The following is a 22,728-nucleotide window of genomic DNA, read 5'->3' as shown; positions in this document are numbered from 1 at the left end:
TTGCCCAAAATTTGAGGGGGCTGCAGCCCGCCCTGCCCCCCCCCCCCCCCCCCCCGGCCTGTACGTTTATGGGGAAGGGTCCGCCTTTCGCCAAGTTCTTTCTCCTAGTTTAAACCGTGCCGTAAGGTATTCTTTTACCTTCTGCGAAATTCTAACGTTGCTCCTCGGTTTGCTTAGCGCCCATCCTGTTTGTATAGGATTGATTTATTTAAAACTCAAAATTGCGCATGCTTTCCAAATTTTGATTGTTGGCACAAGCGATCAGCGGTCTCCCCATTTATGCGGACCTCTGCGGAAGCAGCATCACACAGTATCGATATTGTCCTGAGATGTACGCTGTAAATGGTGATGTTTCTTCGGAATTCAGACCTTAAATCGCGGCTATGTTCTCTGAATACCAGTCTCGGAGTGTCTTTTGACTGATTCTTGAAAAAAAACGGCTCTGAAACGGTGTTCAATGGGCTATTTAGTGCGAAATGTAACCTTGGATTCAGGCTTTCGCTCGCCAGCAAGGGACTCAATAGATGCCTTGCTTCTCAAGTTTTGAAGGCAATACCTACCAATTTGCTGGAGTAATTATGGGATTTAACAATCTGGGGATTGTTAACCGTCTAACGTTGGACATAAACCAAAATGAGAAGCAGGTAGGCTGCATGTGTGTCAAAATCTGCTCGAGAGAGAGTTCGATTTCAATATAGGCGAAAAAATCGAAAATGCTGGTACATGTGCTGATAAAAACGGTCACAACTTTTAAAATATTGAAAACGTACATGGGATTTTGCACATATTTGCAGATTAACGACTACTCTAGTCGGCTGTATAGGCTAGAAGTATTAGGTTGGTCCCAAAATTTAAAAAATAGCCTCTAAATCGAAGCCAATTTACAGTCTTCTCTCGAAGGCGATTAGTAGTGGTCATATTACGCTCCATTTTGCCTTTTCAGGAGAATGGAGAGGCAAATTGTGACTTTCTTGGAAAACTAGAAAGGTTTATGAGCAAGTTGATATAAAATTTGCGGCTAGATGATGCGAAATAAATATTTTACAGTGTTACGAAAAGTGCCTATTTTTCAATTTTCGAGAGGTTGTGACGGGGGCTGACAAGGGAAAATATTTTATGGCTTCTAACGCGGCCAGAATATTATTTCAAATCAAACCAAATCTGTTATAGTTCTTACCTCGGTAAAGTCTTTCAGTTGACAGAGTTTCAGGCAAAATTATTTTTTACGCGAAATTGTGTGGGTGTTTCTAAGAAAGACGCCCTCTTAAGTTTTAATCTTTTAGCTACATTTCAATAACTAATTGCTTTGCTGTGTGCAGCTCGCGCGCTGAAACGACATAGAACTATTAACAACCTTACTGGTTCTGTCTCCGGACGCTTTTCAGCTTTCGTGTAACCAAAACAGTCGGCAAGCAGGAATTTCCAGAGGAACGTACGATTTTTCAAATCACCCCTTCTCTCTCCCTTCCCTTAAAGTCACGAATCTTCTTTTTTTTAACTTTTTTGTTTAAATTTTGTTTAGAATGTGATTGTAATGGTGAGATTATGTTGTAAGCGTTCTATCTTGTTATTAAATGGCAAAAAAGTAAAAAATATTCAACCGGTGTATCGCTACAGCCGCAGGGCTAATCTTCTGTCTTTCCTTCGTCCCAGCGAAGTCAGATAGGAATGACCTTGTCTAGTTCAAAGCATACCCGCTTTGTAACAGGACCTACCACTTATCACTGCAACAGACCCACGCATACGATAACCCCCCCCCCCCCCCCCCCCTTTACTTGCATCCACTCTCGACGAACATTTACTACTTATTAACCGAGAGTGAGGTCTTTACGGGAAAATGTCAAACAGAGGCCTTGCAGTATTGAGAGGCCGAGGTTTGAGATTTTCTCGTAAAGACCAAACGTTCGAGGTTAATAAGTTGTTTATTATATGGCTTTAAAAATAACGAATTCAAGCGGAAATGATCACTTCACATCCAGTGTTGCGCGCGCTTGTCTGTTCATTCATTTAATACCGCACAAGTCAGATGAACTAACGTGTACTCCGTCAAAATTATATTTAGTTTCGAGACGAATGATTACTATCAGGTCGCAAAAAGTCAACCAAACAAGTTATTTATAGTTGTGTTACAATTTTCGTCGACATTTTCAAGAACCAACGGCCAAACAAACGCTTCGCTCTGTCCGACACCAACTCGTTCGTAATTTAACGCTGTACCTTCACTGTTTTCCTAAAATTCAAGCTCGTTAGGGTAATACAATTCACTCTCAGATTGTTCATTTTCACTCGTCGTCTTAACCCTTTGAGACCGCCGATATATCGGCCATACAAAGCATGCCTCACAATTCCGCTCAGCGGACGCTCTCTATTTAGTTCCCAGTCTTCCCCTGCATTGAAACGCCTGGAAGAACAATTCTCCATCATTTTGAGCCGTTTCGAGCGAGTTTTTGCGAGATTTTTAGTAAAATTTTCGATTGTTATGAAGAGAACAAGTTTTCCTTTAATGGCCCGATTTGGAGGTAGGAGATGTTTTATTTTGGACGAAATTCGCGATTATCTCGACGAAAAGATCGATGTACCCGACGATGGTTTCAGTTCTGATGTCTCAGGTTTACAAGGATCAGAAGGATGAAAATTATGAAGTTATTCCACCAAGGATGATAATTCTGTTGAAGAACAAGAGGATTTAAACCTTCATGACAACAATATTGAAGATTATGAATGCAATAAGGATTCTCCTAATCCACGAAGGCTACTAAACATTTGTTTTTGTAGCAAAGGAGAAAAGGACACAACAGAGTGCAGCAGCAAAACATTTTCGTACGAAAAGTTGCTTTCAGTTATTTGTCGTGACACTCAACTATAATGTTTTTAGGGGCATAATGTAGCTTCCAAAGAGTCAAAGGTAGCAAATTTGATATCAAAATAATATTCAATAAATTGGCCATCAATCTAGATATGTGCAGTAATTTTCATGACCAAATCAAGAGTACAGGACACTGAAAAACATTGATGTTATCATGTTGCGTGACAGTAACTTAATGTTTTACCACGTGTTAGACATAATTAATAAGTAACTTATTAATAAATATGATGATCGACAGATAGCCCTATGTCTTGTCTCTCACATATCGAAATTTGGTTGAAATATGTCAGATGAAACTGAAGATAGAGAAAGTATAATAAGACTGGTCCAAAATAGAAGAATTTCATTAAAATTAATTTAGGCTCCAAAGGTAAGCGGCAGCAATTTTCAATATGCAGTGGTTTCAATATGTTCCATTGGGCGTGATAAATAACTTCTGTATTTAATTTTGCCACTAGGCCATGTCTCGTTGCCTTACAAAGACGTTTGATCCCCCATCGGGCTCCAGCACTGAACTCTTGGACTTTTACCGAGCTTATCACTTACAGCGTATCTTCCTCGCCAATAAGATGAACTTGTGCGAGGAGGCAATTGCTGTCTCAGAGCTAAAAATCCTGGTCGAAGAATGAGAAAATATAAGCAAGAAGCTATTGACATAATGAATATTCATATAATAATAGCTAAAACTAAGTTGGATGAATTAAAACAAAAGGAAATTATTTTCAGCTAGGTCAACTTTACGTGCACTGCTATTAATCGGTTTGAATTTGTTTTTATGTCAAGCCCTTGATTCACCTGTTTGAAGTGTACAGATCACTGATGTTGCTGTCAACATAAAGAACAATTCACCAGAATTAAGGTGCTCCTCACATTTGTGCGCAATTAGTACAATGCACTAAGCCTAACTGTTCTTGTTCAGGTGTAATGGAGAAAGAAAATTTGCAAAGTATCGGTAAGTTCGCAATGCTGCAAGATTCATAACTTGATTTTAGAATATAGGCAGAGAGTGACATTCTTGAATTCCCCGCAACCAAAAAAACTGACACCCAGAATGTGGGATGAGGAGACAATTCTTAGCCCATTAATTGAACCAAGCAACGAATTGCAAAACAAAACCCCATATTGTCCTTGCATAGAAAAACGGCAGCAAAAAAACAATCAAAAATTGTTGACACTGCTTAGACAACACCAAAAACTGTATACATCTGATCCGGCCAAAGTAAATGAGTAAACAAAATCAATTAAACAAACTGTTCTAAGTCACACGAACCGATCATCAGGAAAATAAAAACCGATTCTAGGATTCTGCCCTTGTGGAAGACGCTTCAGACTGGATTTATCAAGAAGTTGAGATCCAAGTAAACATAATTATAACAGCATACTATGAACTCACAATTAACCTTGCTCCAAGCTAATGGGCGGCTTCTTATCTTAAATGGTAAAGCACCGCACCTGTTATTTTATTAAAAAACTAGCAATGGTACATTGCAATTCCTGAGTTTTGATTGGTTAACAGGCAATGGTATATAAACTCATATACCATGGACCACAAAAATGGTAGGTGCATGCGTCAACAAGAACAGTCGGGGAGCTCAAATATTGCAATTATCTGGGTGTCTTATTAAATAAAACAATTATTCCACTCGCGCTTGTTCGATATGAGATAGTTATAGCCAACGAGGCGCGTGGCGCCGACTTGGCTATCTACCATCTTTTCTTAGTCTGCCGAGCGTGATGCAAGATAAAGCGTGAAAAGTGGGCGCGCGAAATCTCGAATACAGGCGAGTGTATCTATCTCACTCAACTGACTTGAATTGCCTCAAAGAGTACGTTTTTTTTTAACCATTTTAAACTGGAAATGGGTTGGACATACATTTTTTGTCTTTTTCAAGATGAAATTGGGTATGGTTTTTAAGGGAGCCGCAAAAGCGAAGCGACATAGGCATGTTGAACCGAGCGTAATTTGATTTGGGGTTTAATTAAGATTCGTGGCGCACACCCCTGTCAAATATTCCAAGTAATATTTCTTAGAGGAGAGAGAGGCTTCATTTGTTTGATCCCTTTCTTGCTTGGCTGACGTGCTTTCTTGTCGTTCGCAGTAAATTATCTTTTCATCTTTGTTTTCTTTCTCCCGCTCCGAGAAAAAAATTTCATTCGAAAGTCATAAGAGTTTATAGGGCAAACACGGTTTCTACAATTTTTCCATGACATTTCGTCTGTTCGGGTCAAATATCGAACATTTACTTCTACGTGTTGTGGTAAAGACAGGCCACTGATAAACTGATTCAAATTGCAATATCAAAATACTTCAAAAGGGTATCTTTGTTCCTACTTCTTTGGAAAGTCTTCACGAATCAAACCCTGTCAAATTGTAATATCCTACAGATTTATTCAAATAGTTACTACTAGTGAAAAGGAAGTTGGATTGTTTCACTTCTGGTGTAGCCTGTGAGCCTGTGTCTCGCACTTTTATTTTCCCCCTATTTCGCCCCTTATTGCACAGTGAGTAAGTTTTTCTAGGAAGAACTTCATTTGCTATTATGAAAAGCTTCCCACCTTGTGCACTGTGCTGGAGTCATGAAACACTTCTCAAGATATTTTCAAATTTCAATCGAATTTTAGTGGATCGAGTTTTAGTGGACAGACATCGTGTTCTACTGCAAATCTTTTGAAAGTGTCTGGTTCTCCTCGTTGTCTATGAGCAAGAGCCAACCCTGTAGAAACACGGAGGAAGAGTTAACTGTTTATAAATTTAAAAAAAAAATACCGCAAGGAATGAAAAAGGGCATCACTAATTTATTGTGATATCTACATGTCGTTAGACCCCGCAAACGAGGAAACGGTACAGGGAAACGAAGAATTTATTATTTCCCCAATTGCTTTCTTGGCGTCCGTGGGGAGACCTTTTCTGCTGAAAAAAAAAAACATACTCGCTTCCGCATTAAATATTGCGTGCACGTAAAATGGAAAACATTTAGGGAAACAAAGTATCCGTGACTGTATCGCCAACAAAGGTTCGGCAACAACGATTCCTCGTTTTCGGGGCCCTTTATAGGGCAACACATCATAAGGCAAATATGCGACCAGTTTAAACTGGCTTGACATCTCAATTGCATTAATTAAGGTGAGACGTGAGATGAATCGCCATTTCAACCATTTCATTAGGAGAAGTTTTCGATATTTCTACTGGCTATCTTTTAATTTGGCTTTTAAGTTTAACTATATTTGCATTTTGAATGGCCGCATTAATGTTTTTGGTTCTGTTTAACAAATAAAGAAGCAAAAGCCATGTAATTATGTTATCGTAAAACACGAAAGAATTGAATGTGACAGCACGAGCCGTAGGCGAGTGTTTTCTTCACTTCTCAAGCGTTATCAAATAACCCGAGTGCTCTATGACAGTTTGGCTAGTTTCTATATGCTATGTTATTTCTACGCGTGCCAAACAATTTTTTTTGCACTTTATACTTTAATAAAAAATGGTCTTAAATTCAAGCAGTGCCCACACAAAACCCAAACTTTATTGTGACTAATTTTCCTAACAAAGCATAGTCGAGTATTTGCAGGTGGTATTTATTAAGGGGTAGAATTCTTGGAACAAGATTTCCTCAGCGGTGTAAACACAGAAATTATGGAAAGACGGCGTCGGAGCCAGCAAACCTAATAAAACTTTTGAACACTGTGATATAATAAAGATGCCTTTACAAATAAAAGGGTAATCCATGATCAGCTACGGCAAAAAACAGTTTGAGATCACGAAACGTTGTAAATTAATATGAAGACAGCTGCCTGAGGCTCTTTCACTTTAATCACTTATCTTCAGTCGTTCCTTTTATCATAGCGTGGGTAAAAATGAAATATTCACAACACCGCCTTTCCGTTTACGTCAAAGATTAAAGCGCTTTGAAAAGAGCAGTAAATTTAAATTCCTTTTTGTCGCGGTTTTCGGTTTTTCTAAGGATTTGCTATCGTTATTCACCGAGCGGCTCCACGTAGCTTGGCAGGATCACGTAGGATCCTTTCAGAAATGATTAACAAGTCCTGCTATGTGGACATCTCTTAATCGCTATGTCCATTTAGCTGCACTTAAACGACGTTTGAATTATCTACAAGATACCGACGGCATTCAGAATCCACAGAAAAACAAATCGAAATTATAAACACTTTCACTAACATTAATTTGCGATTTTTAGATTTTTTAAAAACATTTCATATATTAAGCGCGCTCTTCGTTTCACCTCAGATCTTTTCACAACACCTTAAAAAATAAATCACTCCATTTTTTTCATCTATGACTCTATTATACCGTTGCCAACGTTTTCATTCTCACCAGAGATGGCTCCCTTAAAGTTGTTGGGCTATTCATTGCTAAGGTTACTTTCAAGCGACGACCGCGGCGAGACAAACCTAATGTGTTGTATAACGCCAGCCGAAACTTTTCACTTCTCCACACGTAAACACAAGGATTTAAAAACGAGCTCAAAAACATCGTCGTGAAAGACCAACGAAATCTCGTGTAGTCGCTACTGCCTGCAAGTTGAAACCACGTATCAGGCAAAAATAAAACCACCGATACTCCGATCAAAATGGCCAAAGTTCGATTTGTCAGATGATCATGTAGCACCATGGTAACTCTGTAGTTGTACGAAATAGACTGAAACTGAGAAATGATTTGCCGACGTTGTCTTCTTGCGATGAAATAAATCTTCATGTACATGGTGAGAAACGTGAGCAGCATCACCAAATGAAAATACGGGGCAGGTTTCTTTAACGGGGTAGATGAGAACACAATCGCCATTACAGCTGAAAACACCCATACAATGAACACGATAATTCCGATGTTCTTGCCTCTCATAACTGCGCCGTACTCCAAAGGAAACCAGATCGCAAACAGTCTATTTATCGTCAGCGACAAAAGATTAACGAACGAAGAATGCAAAGCAATGTACGAAACGAGCTTGAATGTTTCGAAGCGTTGAGAGCTCCATTCTTGGTTCAAATAGTAAATGTACAACGGTTGGGCCACAGAACACACAGTTAAATCAGCAACACTGAGGCTGACTATGAAATAGTTAACACCTGTTTGGAGTCTTTCGTTGCGGTAAATGACAAAGCACACCAGTAGGTTTCCGATCGCTCCAGCGACTGAAGAAAATGCATTGACAACTGAAAGAATCCAAATGGTTAACATTGTAGATTACACCAATTCTGCCGTTTGTATCCAAGCGAAGAAACAAATGTCGTCTCCTCTTCTTTTTTTTTTTCTTTTCGCAGCCAGGCTTTACGGATAGAATTGTTTTTTTTTTTTAAAATGAATTTTAAGGTCGGAATTTTTCAGTTTGTCTCTTCACAGGAAATTACAACAGACTTCCCCGGTGCTTTTATTACAACCAAATTAACATTTCGTTTTTCATGCAGTTTAATCTACTTAATTAATTGGGCGCTATTTTGACTAGCTAAAACTCTGTTTTGTATTACACTGTGCTTCTTCTATTGATTTTACTCGCATATTCAAAAAGGAGCAAGTGAAATCCGGAAATTAATTATGTTTCTCAAGAATGTTTACCAGCAAAAGCAATGTGCATTTTTAACGATTATTTCAAAAATTTGTCGTTCCATAAAGACGGTGTCACTTATGTAGAGTTGATGGTTTCTGTTATTCTCGTAACCTATCTGCTTGCGAAGGTATTAATATTGTAATAAGAATTTGATGTTGATCAAGTTTTCTTTGGAATCTTAATAAAATACTATCATGTTATCAGTAAACAAGGCAAGCGTTCTTTATTCAGATTCACAATTAATTTCCCTTTTATCAGTTTCCCGTGCTTCTAGTCCTCTGTATAGATGACAAACAAGCGCTTCTTTCTTCCGAGCTAAAAACGGGCTTAAAAGTAATCCACTTTGCTCTTCTTTCAACTACTCAATTGAATATAGTAAAACCAGAAGCAAAGTAATTGCAAATGTCATTCACATGTCATCGAACGAACACAAAACAACGAGCCAATAAACCAATAAGAACATTAAAACAAATACAAACCGGGCGCCAATCTCGGGAAAACGCATATTACAAAACTCGACAAGTTTATTTTAAAAAATTTGTATCTGATTCAAGTTCTGGAGAGAGATTTTAAAACCGATCACTAGGCGTAGTGATATGACTCCGAGGCGCCCATTAAAAATACAAATTTTTTAGTCTTATTGTTAAAAGAGTGGTATCATACGAATTCCTAATTATTTGTCAAAGCACCCTTGGAATTTAGCTAAAAGTGTTTGTAACTTAATTAAAAACAAGCTCCATCCTCCTACTTTCATTGAATAATAATGAATATATTTTGAAAAGTGTAAAAAAAAAAATTCCACCAAATATGGTATAGAGGCACCTTACATTTCCAACACATTTAATCCAAAATGGCAGATCCAAGATGGTGGACTTTTTGGAATGTATGACGTAATTTTCGCGTGATATGACATCACAACTGACACTCATAAAAGTGAGCTTTTTTGAATGGTCTACGCACGATATAAGTTTTATTACTACAGCGTGAATATATGGAGATGAAACTTTCAATTCGATAGACAGAAAAAGTCTTTTTGTCCTAATTATTTTCCAACTCGCTATCTGTAAAAATGTTTCATTTCTAAATTCAAACATGGCACCGAGGCTTTCTGTCCAGCTTCTATATTTGTTTTTGTTTCTTTTTATCGATTCTGTTGTGGGATTTAACAGACAAAAGGATATTTGAAAAAGGGGTTAAATCGCCCCATTGATGTGTAAGTGCCGGAAACCTTTGCCAGCCACCTAAATAAGAAAACATGGCATGAGTATAAGAGACAAAGTAAAGGTTTAAAGATGATTTCCAGTCCGTACTGCGCAGACTCAGGGTTTGTTTTCATTTTTGTTTTGAATTCGTTGAAACGTTACACTTCGGTGATAGCGTACATGAAGTTTTTTAGTTCGCCATTACGGATCGATTCGTTCAAGAATTCACGATGAGCTAAAACGTCCGTTTGAAATACCGTCGAGCTTCTTTTACTCGTTATTATTGTTTTGCAAGGATATCTGGCGTTAATAATGAAGAAAAGGTAAGGGCCGAATCGCACTAGCGGACAAGTTTTAAATGTCATAACATTTTTTACAAAAAAAAATTGTCGCGACAAGTCAGAGACATTTTGAAGAAAACAAAAGGTGTAATTATTAGTACAATAGCTCTGCACGTGCTTCTGCCATCCCTGTACATTTCTCAGCACGGCCGTCTTGGGCAAACATCAAATATGCAGTACAACGCGGTAAAAAAATCTAAAACAATTGGCATTTAAAGTACGCGTTCTCATGCAGTAGAATAATGAGTCGTCTCAAGATAACTTTTTCTTTTCTTATTCTAACATTTGGCCGAAACACTTCACTTATAAATATGCTTTGCCTCTCGCGAAAAGATTTTGCGGCTGGATTATGATAGTGGGAGCCACATCACGGTGCATACTATCCCAACAACTTTTGAGTGCGTGTTGTTTTTCGGTGCAATTTGGGCCAAACACAATAGCCAATCAACAACGTATTGTTATCTAGCATTACGAGGGGCATGGGAATGCGACTTGTCATGAAAAGTCCTGCCTTGAGGCAGGACTTCGGCCCCTTTGATGATTTGTCCGTTTTGAAAAAAATTGCCCTTGTCCAACAAGTCGTTCGCATTTGTTTTTGCAATTGTTTGACAACATCTATCGCGCGTGCAACGCGGACCAATCATAAGACAACTGCTTCTTTGTTTTCCTGAAATGTTGGACAAGTTCTAGGTCTCAAAAAACGCACTCGCACTTGTTTTCTGTGACAAGTGACACGTTAATGATGAAATCAATCAATTGTTACAAAATTTGTCCGCTAGTGCGATTCGGCCCTAAGTTTTGTCCCGGAATTTTATTTTTGCTAGTAAACATTCTTCTGTTTGTGAGACTCACAAACATTGCAGGCGGAGATTGCGCAGTACGGACTGGAAATCATCTTTAAGTCAAACCGTCAAATAAAGCTTTTCGTAAAGACCAGTTGGTTGAATTTCGCCACTGACAGCCACGAACTTATGTTGAAGTATAGACTGAAAAGCGTTTTCTGTCGACAGTAAGTGTCCATATGTCTCTGGGCGGCGTGGTTTACGAGTGCGAGAAGAGTTTATAGTAGCTAATTTCATACAAGTTTAAAAATTGGGCAATTTGAGAGTCCGGTCAAGGAGGCCGATTTCCTAAAATTTCTCTCGAAGAAAAGACTTTCTTGCGAAAAAAATATCTTGTCCATAACACATATTTATGACCAAGAGATGAAAGGATTACAAGGTAATTTTACTTTTGCCGCGTAATACTTGACATTTCCTTAGCGTCGCTGGTTATAAAGGTTGGAATTAGGCTAAGGTGGAAAATTCGTTTACCATTTTAGTTTACTAATAGTAACCAGTAAAACCAGTAAAAGCTTATGTTACAAATAATCAGTCACGACTAGTTTATCGGCTTTTTCATTTCTACTTTAGTCTGTAAAGAATAGGAAATATGATTGATCACTGTGGCGCGCATTTTGAATAGCATCAGAAACGTTTTTCTTCCGACGTTACAAATGATGCTCAATTTTAAAAATGAATGGAATATATTAAGTGTTTAATTGCCATGTTTTCCACATAATAATGAAATGACAACGTTTCCTTTAGGAATAATGGAATACAAAAATGAATTTTGCAATTATCAAGACTGAAAGTCTTACAACTGATGCAATATAAAAAAAATTATAATCGAAATGACAGAGAAGGAAATAAATTATGTAAATGTAAGTGTTCCATTATGTTACTATAATCCAACCACGATCAAGTAAAAGATTGGCAAAAAAATAAATAAACAGTTATATATATTTATAAAACACACGTCGTGGAGAAAAATTGTGTCGGGTTTGTATAGATACATTGTTTTGACTTACCAGTTTCGCAAACGTCGCGATCGAATAGTGTGAAGCGTCAAAACAAAACTATTAACTTTTAAACACTAGTGACGAAGTCTTTATAGATTAAGCCATAAAAGAATATTTCCAACAACAGCGTTGTAAAGACTGAGAGCCAAAATAAGCTATAAAGGTACATAGATGACAGGTGGAACTAAGGTTCTTCCGGCATAAATGAAAATCGTCTCTTAGATTCCGTTGAGCAAGTGGTCAATCTAAAAAAAGAAATTACCTCGTCAAGCTGCCTTTGTTTTATTCACATCAAAGAAAATAATGTGCTGTATATATTAACAAAAAAGAGAAGCAAATTTAAATCCCTTATAATCATGACAATGCAGCAGCCGTCATCTTAAAAGCAGCTTTGACAAGAAGTTCTTAAAATGAACAAAGGACTGCTATTGTTATTTTCTTTTTTTTACGAATTGTTTATTACATTCAGGTGCAAGCGAATGATGTTTAGACAATTTCAATAGACATCGACTACATTCAAGGAAAATAAACTTAAATTAAAATTACTGGTTAATCAGTGCCACTTCTAACTTTTTGATACATTTTAACGTTCTACTATGGAATAAAAACAGGCAGTTTTTCTTCCAGATTTTCACAATTCTCCGTGCACTCCAATGCTTTTACATTTATGACTCTGACTTTGCCGGTGACAATGTTCGTTGGTACACTCTTAGAGTTCTCGATGCTATTCACTGTTCTAGTTTTTGCAATGTTTATTTTCCGCGATCGACGACCGAAGCGAGACAAACCTAAAGTCTTGTATAACGCCAGCCGAAACTTTTCACTTCTCCACACGTAAACACAAGGATTTAAAAACGAACTCAAAAACATCGTCGTGAAAGACGAGCGAAATCTTGTGTAGTCGCTGCTTCCAGTAAGCTGGATCACCAGATCGGGCAGGAAAAGAACAACGGACACGCTGATCAAAATCGCCAAAGTTCGCGTTGTCAGATGATCGTCACGCAGCTTGGTCACCCTGTAGTTATGAGCGATAGACTCAAATTGAGAAACGATTTGATGGCGTTGCTTCCTGGCGATGCAGAATATCCTCAGATACATCACAAGAAACATAAGCAGCATTGTCAAGTGAAAATATGGCGCAGTTTGCTTTAACGGGGATGAGATAAACGCGATCGCCATGACGACCGAAAAAATCCATGCAATGCACACGATCAGGACGATGTTTTTGCCGCGCATAACTGTACCATAGTCGAAAGGAAACCAGATCGCAAGTAACCGATTGATCGTTAGCAGCAGTAGATTGAGAAACGAAGCGTGCAAAGCAATATACGAAACAAGCTTGAAAGTTTCAAAGTCTCGAGTGTTCCATTCTTCGTTTAAATAGTGGATGTACAGCGGCTGAGCAACGGAACAAACCGTTAAATCAGCAACACTGAGGCTGAGTATAAAGTAGTTGACACCCGTTTGAAGTTCTTCGTTTCGGTAGATCACAAAACACACCAGAAGGTTTCCAATCGTTCCTGCAACTGACAAAATTGCATTGATGATCGAGAGAATCCAAATGGTAAAAACCTGTTCCATATGAAGAGTCGAAGAAACTAGATCCGCAAGGGCTCGTCTGTTGGTTAATAGATGAACTGAGAGAAAGAAATAACTTCTTCGTTTGCTCTTGTGACAGGAAACTTTGTCTGTACTCCGATGCCTTTAATTAAACGAGCACAAATTTTATTCTCCTTGATTAATCTGCGACATTTTTTGCAATTAGTTTTCTTTTACATTGCGCTGACGTACATTTACTGCTTCCGTTCCCTTCAGTCAAATGTTTCATAATAAAGAAACAAACTAATCCTCTATTCGAATATAGGTGCACCTGTGAGCTATTAATGCGCATAAATCATTTTTTTAAGAATATGTCCTTTTTACTTACTTTAGCAGTTAATAATCGAGGCGTTTCCTTTAAATTTCGCTCATCATACACTTGAAAGTCCTTAGTTGAAAATCCCGTTTTTTTGGTCATTTAAATAAAATAAAAAAAAAAACAGCACTTGATTTCTAATTAAAAGTGATCTTGTAGTCTCAAAGTGTATTACCTCATCTTATCTTACCTGCAAAATAAAAACTAACAAAAGAACTTCCCGTGGAGGTCTGAGACCAAATGATCTCAAAATAAAAGCATGAATGTTCACACCTTGTTTTGCATCACTTCTAATAACATAGCACGTCCGATCCTGTTGCTTTTTCTTTCTTTTTTTAGGTGACAAATGCTGAGATAATGATGATAAATTGAATACTTTACTAAGAACGTAACATCGAAAACGCTTTAGATTGCGTACCAGGAAACAGTTTAATCCTAGAGCTTTGTTAACGCTATTTACGTTTTACATTTTATATAGCCTCCTACGCAGACTGAGAAACGCGTGACGAGCCCAAAGAAAGTCTGCGAAGGAGGCTAGGTTATATATCAAACACTTGAAAAATTGTTTCATCGAATTTCCAAAGACCCGTTTGACGTAAGTTCGAGGTGTTCGGAAATGTGATGAAACACTCTCTCGAGTGTTTGATTTAAACAAGACTAAAACTACGGAGAAAACAGAGGAATAAAATCGTAAAAAATAATCTTTGCTAACTGAGATTACATATCCATAGTAAAACCACTGTCGCGGTTTTAATAAACGTAACGACAATTTTAAAAAAAGTGAAAAACATTACTCAGTTCCGGGTGAAAGAAGAGTTACAGAAGCGTTATTAATTTTTTTTCAAATACGTGATTTGACAGTAATATTTATACGGTTGTAAAGAAAATTAACAAGAGCGTGTGTACTTTTTTTACTTTTTTAATCAACAAAAATAAATACGATTTTAAAAGAGGCACAACGTAATTTTAATTTCATAAACGAACCTAACAAAAAATTATCAACATCAATCACGAAGGTACATCTGGGTGCGACGTTTTTTGAAGTTTGTTTTCAGTCTCTTTTTGGCTCCAATCAAATACTCCATCGTATTCAATTTCTAGTTTTAACGCCAGCTGTTTGAAAAGTCCTCTTAAAAATTCATAATCTGGATCTTCCTCGAACTCTAATCCCTTACAGTAGTTGAGATAATCCTGAAATTCATTGGGCAGGTCGTGACAAAGTCGTTCTACGGAAATGGAAAGTTTCTTCTCGGTAATCAACTTATATCTTTCTTGGTCACTGCGTGCCTGAAGGCCCTGCCACGGCAAGGAGCCTTTACAGAAGTAAACGAGGACATAGCCGATGGATTCTAAATCGTCCCTTCGGCTTGGCTCCATGCCTTTATGAGCGTTCACACTGGCGTAGCGGGTGGTTCCGGTGAGCTCGCGATCTTCCTTTTGTCGAAATCTTATATGCTTAACGCGTTTGTCCCGGTATTTCTTTGCAAGTCCGAAATCAATCAAGTAGACCTTAAATAGGACATAAAAAGAAATATATTATATTAGCATAACCAAATGAATGACTAAAGCGCAATCGGATTGGCCACGCAAGCGTCTTCTACTTGTTATTAATAGGAAGACAAAAAAGCAAAACTCATTATCTGTATTGCGCGCAGTTAACACTTGAGAGCAGTTCAATTGAAAATATTATATTGACATGGCATCAGTCGTATAAGTTGATATGACTACAAGCAAATTCATTGGTATCTATTCTCTCATACAGACGCTATCAAAGCTTGTCACAAAGCGCATAGCGCGTTAGTATAGGAGGCCAAGCTTGATCCAGATCGGAGATCTTTCTCGTGAGTCACAGGAAAACGAATCATAGAACTTTCCCTTCTAGTGCTCCATTGATAAGTAAGAGACTTCTCTTAGTCTGGTGGCTAAATTTGCAAGTGATAAAAGCTTGTGCGATATCACTCGTGCGATATTGGCTGACCTGGGTAAATTACAGAGTATGTTTCAGGACAACAGAGCCTGTCAAAGGGCAAACTTTTCGAACAGTATTGCAACTTAATTAAACGACGTACTTCAATTTTTTTTTAACGACAAGCGAGTTATTAATAAATATATTAATTAGTGTAAATAATGTGCATGCATTCAGCGATAACTATCAGCAGATAAAACTACATGTATCCGTAGTTTCTACTTCTCAGTTCTAACCCACCATACGGGTGTTTTTGTGTGTACTGTTATAAGCTAACTGTAAAGAGAATGATAAAACAAGTTGTTTGGGAAAGTTTCACTTCCCTTGCAACTTACTTAATAAATTAATAACATTTAACAAGCCTTGTGAATGCGCTTTTTTTCGGGGAGGGGGGGGGGGGGGTAAGGGGTAAGGATAAGAGTGAAATTTGAAGATATTCTTAGAAAGGTATGACAATCCTCCGGTTACTGCATTTTTCACTTCTTATTGGCTTACAAGCTGCATTTCAGTCAAACCGATAATAGAGCGATTTTCGATTGAGTGCAGTAAAACCTAAACCCGAGCTATCCATCTGGCCAATCAAAAAGGACGTAAACGGTCCCGTGAACCTAGTAAATACATGAGCCGGGTTGAAGCAAGGAAAATGCGTGCGAGCATGTCACGACTGGTTTTTGCTTTTACTTCTGATTGATTGACAGTGGCGCGAAAAGTGGCGAGAGATTCTTGAACCAATCACTAAGGGTAGTAATGCAAAACCAAAGCAAACACGAATTTCTTTCGACACTCAAGTGAAAAGCGCTCTATCTTTGTCTGGCAACCAATGGAAAATACTCATACTCGGTGTTTTGCATTTTTTAAACTGAGATTTAGAGTATATTAGAGAGCCTTTCTTAACCGCAAACTACTGAAACAATTATAATTAATCCTCGTAGCAAGCATTATATCATTTTATCGCTTTAGGTCCAGAATTAATATCATGTACTAAAATTTTGTCACGAGTCCAGTTTTCGAGAAAATGCGAACACAAGATTATTTGGGATTTTTCTCGCAGGTTGAACTAGCTGTCATGTTTCATTAAGGCCGGTTCATTCAAGATGCTGGAAGCAAGACCGTGAGTTTCATTTTCCGCATTTTGCAATTAACATGCCCCCAGGGGATCGGCTGGTTCTAGCTAGAAAATAATGAAATGGGAGATACCGGCTGTATTTATCGAAAAAAAAAACTTTAATGCTAGATCTTCAATTTCCGAGCTTCAATTTAATCACAGAGGAGGGCGATTATTCCTGAGCGTTTATATTATAAAATCCTTGAAGAAACACCCCTTGGCCAAGGTCTAACTATCAACGCCAGTAGTCTTTGAATCACGCGATTCATCTTTGCCTCAGTTTCAACTTAACTTCAATTGACGTTAACCTTTTCCATATCTTATAAGTGATCGCAGATAAAAGCTATGTAGCGTTAATTACTAGCCTTTCAAGAAGCGGGAAACGTTTTCTGCTATGTTTTCGTAGGATGGATGTTTGGGAGAGCAAGAAATGCTCTGTGGAATTGAACGATAACGACTGCTTCGTTCCGGAAATTAAAACAAAAATAATAATAAAATTTACGATGTTCTGAAACGTATTTCTAAATTGTCGCAAAAACAGATTATTTAAGTCATTTTTCAATCCTAAACCCTGATAAAAATTTAGAAGTGATAGATTAAGAGCTACGATTTGAAAGCGAATGGCATTGTTGATTAAATCTACTTTACTACGTGTTCAATTTTATAGCCGTCATACTGGTTCCCTAAAGAAGACACCAATGTGGCATATATATAAAAATTAATACTTTAATTTTCCCAAAACCTTTTTCGCAATAACCCGGTTATGAAAAGTGCTGAAAAGCCATTATTTGGATAAAATTTTTTTTTCCTGCCTGCTCTGTGACTTAAAGTTTTCTGCTGCTGTTTAAGCAACCAAACAATTTTTGCAACTTAAATCAGTAAACTGTAACAATTAAGGCGAGGCGGTATTCTGTTTAACAGCGCTCCCTTCTTCCCCTTCAATTCAGCAGCTTCATTTGAAGTGGTTCTACATACATACATACATACATACATACATACATACATACATACATACATACATACATACATACATACATACATACATACATACATACATACATACATACATACATACATACATACATACATACATACATACATACATACATACATACATACATACATACATACATACATACATACATACATACATACATACATACATACGTACGTACGTACGTACGTACGTACGTACGTACGTACGTACATACATACATACATACATACATACATACATACATACATCACTTTTCTTTACCCTCGGATTTGTAGAGTAGCTTATACAGCTAATAACTCCGAGCATTTCACAGTAAGCACAGTACGACGGGCAAAGACCAGACCAAAACACAGGGAACTCCATGCCCTACTCTTTACGATAAGTGTGTGAGTTCTTTTACGTCCCCTGCTGACCATAACACTAAAGATACAAGAGACGGGACCAACGGTTTATCGTCCTTATCCGAGAAGACTAAAATATCTAACCATTTGCAGATGTTATGTCCAAGGCAGCATATTCTCCTCAGTTATTTTAAGACCCTGAGTGTTGGTCCGGTCTGGGACTCGAACCCGAGACCTCCCCCACTGTAGTCCGGCGCTCAACTCCGGCAACTGAGCTAACCGGTCGGTGGTATTCTATTAGATGGTCAGGCAGTCTTTCTTCCCCGGAGGGAAGACTAATCCTGTACTACAGGATACCTGTACAATGTGTTACCTGTGGTTTGTTCTTAGTTTTCAACTCTTTGTTTTCAAGAAAAAATGACATAAGGACGTTCGCGCTAATTGTTTATGCGCATCCTTAAGGTCGGTAATACGGGCAACATTTTTGTTCAACTTGTCTCGCAACAGTGTTGCATTGCAAGTTGAACGAGCTGTTGCCCGTATTACTACCGCGCGCTCAACTTGTCTCGCAACAAATTTCGGTGTTGCAAGTTGACAAAAATTGTTGTACAAAGTAGAACCGAGATCTACTTTGTGCAACATGTTGCTGCAACTTGCAACACCGAAATTTGTTGCGAGACAAGTTGAGCGCGCGGTAGTAATACGGGCAACAATTCGTTTAACTTGAAATGCAACAATGTTGCGAGACAAGTTGAACAAAAATGTTGCCCGTATTACCGGGCCTTTACTGCGCACGTAATTCATGTCGCAATGTCATGCCACGCCATTCATTGAGCGCGCGCGCTGAGAAAATTTTCTAAGCACATATAGGGTGGGCAGCCGTTCCGCTCACTTCGCTTGGAGTTTGCTCTCTTAAATGGTCGGTGACCTCTACTTTTTTCTTAACGGATTACTTTTGTTAATTAATATCTACGTTTTGCGAGAAAATGAAAAAAATCTATCGAGTGGAAGTTTGTTTTTATTGTCCGACTGACGTTTGAATTACGCTTTTTGAGTTTTTCGTTTTGCCGTACGTCAGTTTTTAATGCCTTTTTTTTCAGGGTTAAATCTTACAAAAAGGATATCAACACTATGAATTATTTACGTAACAGACGCTCTTCTACAAAATGTGACTAAGATCGTTTGCCCCCGTTCACTATCTTCGATATTTTTAACTACAAGCCTTGTAAAGACTGCTGAATTACGCGCGCCAATTTTTCAAAATCAGGGTAGTTTTCCACACGCTTTATCTCAGAAACAAAGTCGGTGACCCCAACTTTTTTTTACATTTCTGAAAGAAGTTACTCATTATCTGGCAGCAGTAAAAATTTTTAAAAAAAATCTATCGAGTAGAAAATTTTGGCGCGAACGTCCTTAAAATGCCGGACATAGCTCTTTTAATAATAGAAGAAAAGATTGAAGGTATCATAAAAAAAAGATGTCTGTTCTGAGTTGGAAGATACCAATCCAATTACCTGTTGTTTTAATATATGTTATGTGTCCTTAAAATGAATGAAAAGAAAACAACAATTCCCCTAGGATATTAACTCAGTGAAAACCGATACTAAAGCCGCCCTGTAACAAGAACCTTTCAGCATGCGTACCTTATCTGTTTTGTCTCGTCGACCCATTAGAAAATTCTCCGGTTTGATGTCCCGGTGTAAATAATCATTTTCGTGAACAAACTTGATCCTGTCAATCATCTGATCAGCTAACTGGATCACGGTCTTCAAACTAAACTTCCCTGACACTTTGTGCAGCAATTGATCCAAATTGGCTCCCAGCAACTCCATGACTAAAATGTTCTTGTTTGCCTCTTGTCCAGACCATAGGACTTGGGGAAAGCCCTCCTAGAAATCGAATGAATTTAATAGGTTAACATCCTTGTACTTAGGCCTCCCAGCGTTTTCTCGGCCACCGAACAACGAGGAGATCCTGGGCGTGAGGTGGGTACCACATAAATCCCTTTCTTTTCATGTCATACTCGCTCGCTTAAATCCCGCGTGAGTGAGCACGCCTCCAGGCATAATATTTAACCTGTGTTAAAGGGATACTGTAGAACGTTTATTTACATGTGCAATTTTCAATTATCAAAACATTCAGACCATCGTTCAACTCTAGTCCATTGAAGAGGCTATGCCGTAAGTTTTTTGTAATGTATAAATTTGCCTTCGAAGCGAAGTAAGGGCTCTAACTTCGTGTACGAAGACACAGTTCACCTATAACAATAGAGAACAAAAGGACAAAAGAACGAGGAATATAATAAAAACAATAGGTTTGCGAGGCAGTGTTCTATTGTGACGTGTCCTGTGCTTCTACACCAAGAAGGAGCCGAAGTAAGTAAAGTAAAACAAATAGTAGTTTGCTGATATGGATAAACACCAAAGAGGTACAGATCATAAACTGAATAAACCAAGGATGGCTTCGAATGAGTAGGATTGGGATGGATTGTTATTGCAGTAAACTTGACAAATTTTGGCTATTTTTTTTTTCAAGATGGCTAAACAAGGCATAGAACCTGCTTATGCATGTACAAGTCCTAAGACTAAAGGCGCGTCCTGAGCATAGTGTATGGACAGTTGTAAGCAAAATACATGTCATTTCATGTCATTACTCTTTCTTCGAAACAACAAACAGTTAATCTTCCCAAATTCTATCGTACACATCCGTGCTAAGGAGTAAGCTTAACTTTTGTTCTAGAGCATACTTCACTGCCTATTTTACTGAACCTTTCTTCTGAGGCTTCCTTCAACTTAAACTTTTTATCTTAAGCATGTTGGAATTGAAAGGAAAAATTCCAGAGATATTCTTACCGCATTGCCGTTTTCACCAACGCGATGTAACGATTTGAGCAAGCGAGCTTCCTCTAACAGCGTTTGTGGTTGATTTGTTTGCTGAGACTCGACTTTTATCGCCACTTGTTCCCTACTCTCGATATCTTTTCCTAAACATATGACTCCAAACGATCCCTCGCCAATCTTTCCTAAAAGACGATACTTCTGGGCAATGAGGCTTCCCCCAGAAACAGAAGTCCTAGAAGGACCCGCCATGTTTTTCTCACTTGTTTATTGCAGGCATTCTTTTGCACATGATCGCGCGCCAGTTTCGTCATAAAGGCACGGCTGGCTTAGCACGCGCTAGTGAGGCTTGCCATCGACTGTTCTGCCGTTTGATGCTTGTTTTGCCTTGCCTTTGCGTTAACTGAGTTTTACAAAAGGTGAGAAAAACTTCGTGTTACGTACACTAACCCAACGAATTAAAGCAAACATGAACTGTGTTTAAACCAAACAGGAGTCAGCCGTAACTCGTCTTGCGCGCGCACTCGGCAACGGTCGTATGTTTTTGCTTCAAGCTCTGATTGGTTTACTGGGTCATTTTCGTTAATCTTGATTTGCCAGATGTGATAACTTTGGTTCTGGCTTTACGACAGGAATTATACTATGTCGCACATAGAGCGTTTTTTATTGATTGTTGTAAATCAAAAATCAAAGTAATCACTCTGACCAATCACAAAGAACACAAACAATCCACTGAACCAAGTCGCCGCAAAGCGTACTTTAAATGCAAATTGTTTTAAAAAAAATTTACCGCGTGGTACTGCATATTTAATGTTTGCCCAAGACGACCGTGCTGAGAAATGTACAGGGATGCCAGAAGCACGTGCAAAGCTATTGTACTAATAATTACACCTTTTGTTCTCTTCAAGATGTCTCTGACTTGTCGCGACAATTTTGTTTTTGTCAAAAATGTCATGGCATTTAAAACTTGTCCGCTAGTGCGATTCGGCCCTAATACTCAAGTAAAATCCGCTCTTTATATGGCACATACCCATAAAACTCACACCAGTTATAGAATTAAATTGTGCGGAATAGACATAACTAATTTTTAAAAGGGACACCGAACACTTTTTAAAGTTTGAATTACATGTTTTAGATATTTTGCATCCATCTTCATTCAAGTAACAGCAAAACCGCTAGTCGGTGTATTATAAATTACAAAAAATATATATTGATTATTAATTTACAGCGTGAAAATGAATGAATAGTGTACAATAGTATTGACAAAAAAGAAAAGAATGTAAACCTGACAATTGACCTTAAAGAAGTGATTCACTCATAGCAAATAAGGTGACGGTACATTCGTTCTTCATCATTTTATAATTAGTCTGTTACGTCATCGTAATCATCTAATTTTCAGTAATAACAGGGCTCTCAATGAAGGTTATTAACATAATTAACATCATTCATTAAACTTGACTCGTCAGAGAAGAACTAGTGACATGCACAAAGTAAATTATCTCTAAGGAAAAGAAGAACAGAACAGCAGAAGACGAGCATTTTGACTCGGTAAAAATCGCCACTGGAGGCAGTAGTGCTTCGTGCCGTTATACATGGCCCTCGCTTCCCGGCATGGCACACCAATGGGCGAAGAAAAGGAGGCAAAAAAGTGCTACATTGCAAACCTCAGCAACGAAATCCTTTTATATGTATCTATATTCATGGACGCAAAGTCAGTAATAAGACTTTGTCAGACTTGTCGACGATTACGAGATGACATT

The 22,728-nt window shown here is 38.1% G+C and overlaps 4 protein-coding genes across 4 annotated transcripts in view; all 4 read right to left on the bottom strand.

The window, feature by feature from the left end:
* The window catches only part of LOC144642613 (protein mono-ADP-ribosyltransferase TIPARP-like), a 132,064-nt gene that overhangs the window by 29,959 nt on the left and 79,377 nt on the right, over positions 1–22,728 (bottom strand). The window lies entirely within an intron of this gene.
* Positions 6,369–8,465, bottom strand: LOC144649497 (adenosine receptor A2a-like). Its single transcript, XM_078509007.1, has one exon. It carries the CDS (start codon positions 8,055–8,057, stop codon positions 7,167–7,169), a length of 891 nt encoding a protein of 296 aa, XP_078365133.1. The 5' UTR covers positions 8,058–8,465; the 3' UTR covers positions 6,369–7,166.
* Positions 12,133–13,393, bottom strand: LOC144649491 (adenosine receptor A2b-like). Its single transcript, XM_078508995.1, has one exon. The coding sequence runs from the start codon at positions 13,386–13,388 to the stop codon at positions 12,402–12,404; it is 987 nt and encodes a 328-aa protein (XP_078365121.1). The 5' UTR covers positions 13,389–13,393; the 3' UTR covers positions 12,133–12,401.
* LOC144643263 (uncharacterized) lies at positions 14,622–21,279 on the bottom strand. Its single transcript, XM_078502468.1, has 3 exons — positions 20,984–21,279; positions 19,775–20,020; positions 14,622–15,231 (listed from the first exon to the last, which is right to left on the bottom strand). The coding sequence occupies exons 1-3, from the start codon at positions 21,218–21,220 to the stop codon at positions 14,731–14,733; spliced, it is 984 nt and encodes a 327-aa protein (XP_078358594.1). The 5' UTR covers positions 21,221–21,279; the 3' UTR covers positions 14,622–14,730.

This window comes from Oculina patagonica, chromosome 1 (genome assembly GCF_052425735.1).
Source record: "Oculina patagonica isolate OP01 chromosome 1, crgOcupat, whole genome shotgun sequence".
NCBI classification, from domain to species: Eukaryota; Metazoa; Cnidaria; class Anthozoa; order Scleractinia; family Oculinidae; genus Oculina; species Oculina patagonica.
This window is presented reverse-complemented; position numbering and strand designations above follow the sequence as displayed.

Coding starts and splice junctions, on each gene's coding strand:
- LOC144649497 (XM_078509007.1), bottom strand. CDS start 8,057: ATGTTAACCATTTGGATTCTTTCAGTTGTCAATGCATTTTCTTCAGTC.
- LOC144643263 (XM_078502468.1), bottom strand. CDS start 21,220: ATGGCGGGTCCTTCTAGGACTTCTGTTTCTGGGGGAAGCCTCATTGCC. Junction 20,021..20,983: donor TTGGTGAAAACGGCAATGCG/GTAAGAATATCT, acceptor TTCGATTTCTAG/GAGGGCTTTCCCCAAGTCCT. Junction 15,232..19,774: donor GACGAGACAAAACAGATAAG/GTACGCATGCTG, acceptor GTCCTATTTAAG/GTCTACTTGATTGATTTCGG.
- LOC144649491 (XM_078508995.1), bottom strand. CDS start 13,388: ATGGAACAGGTTTTTACCATTTGGATTCTCTCGATCATCAATGCAATT.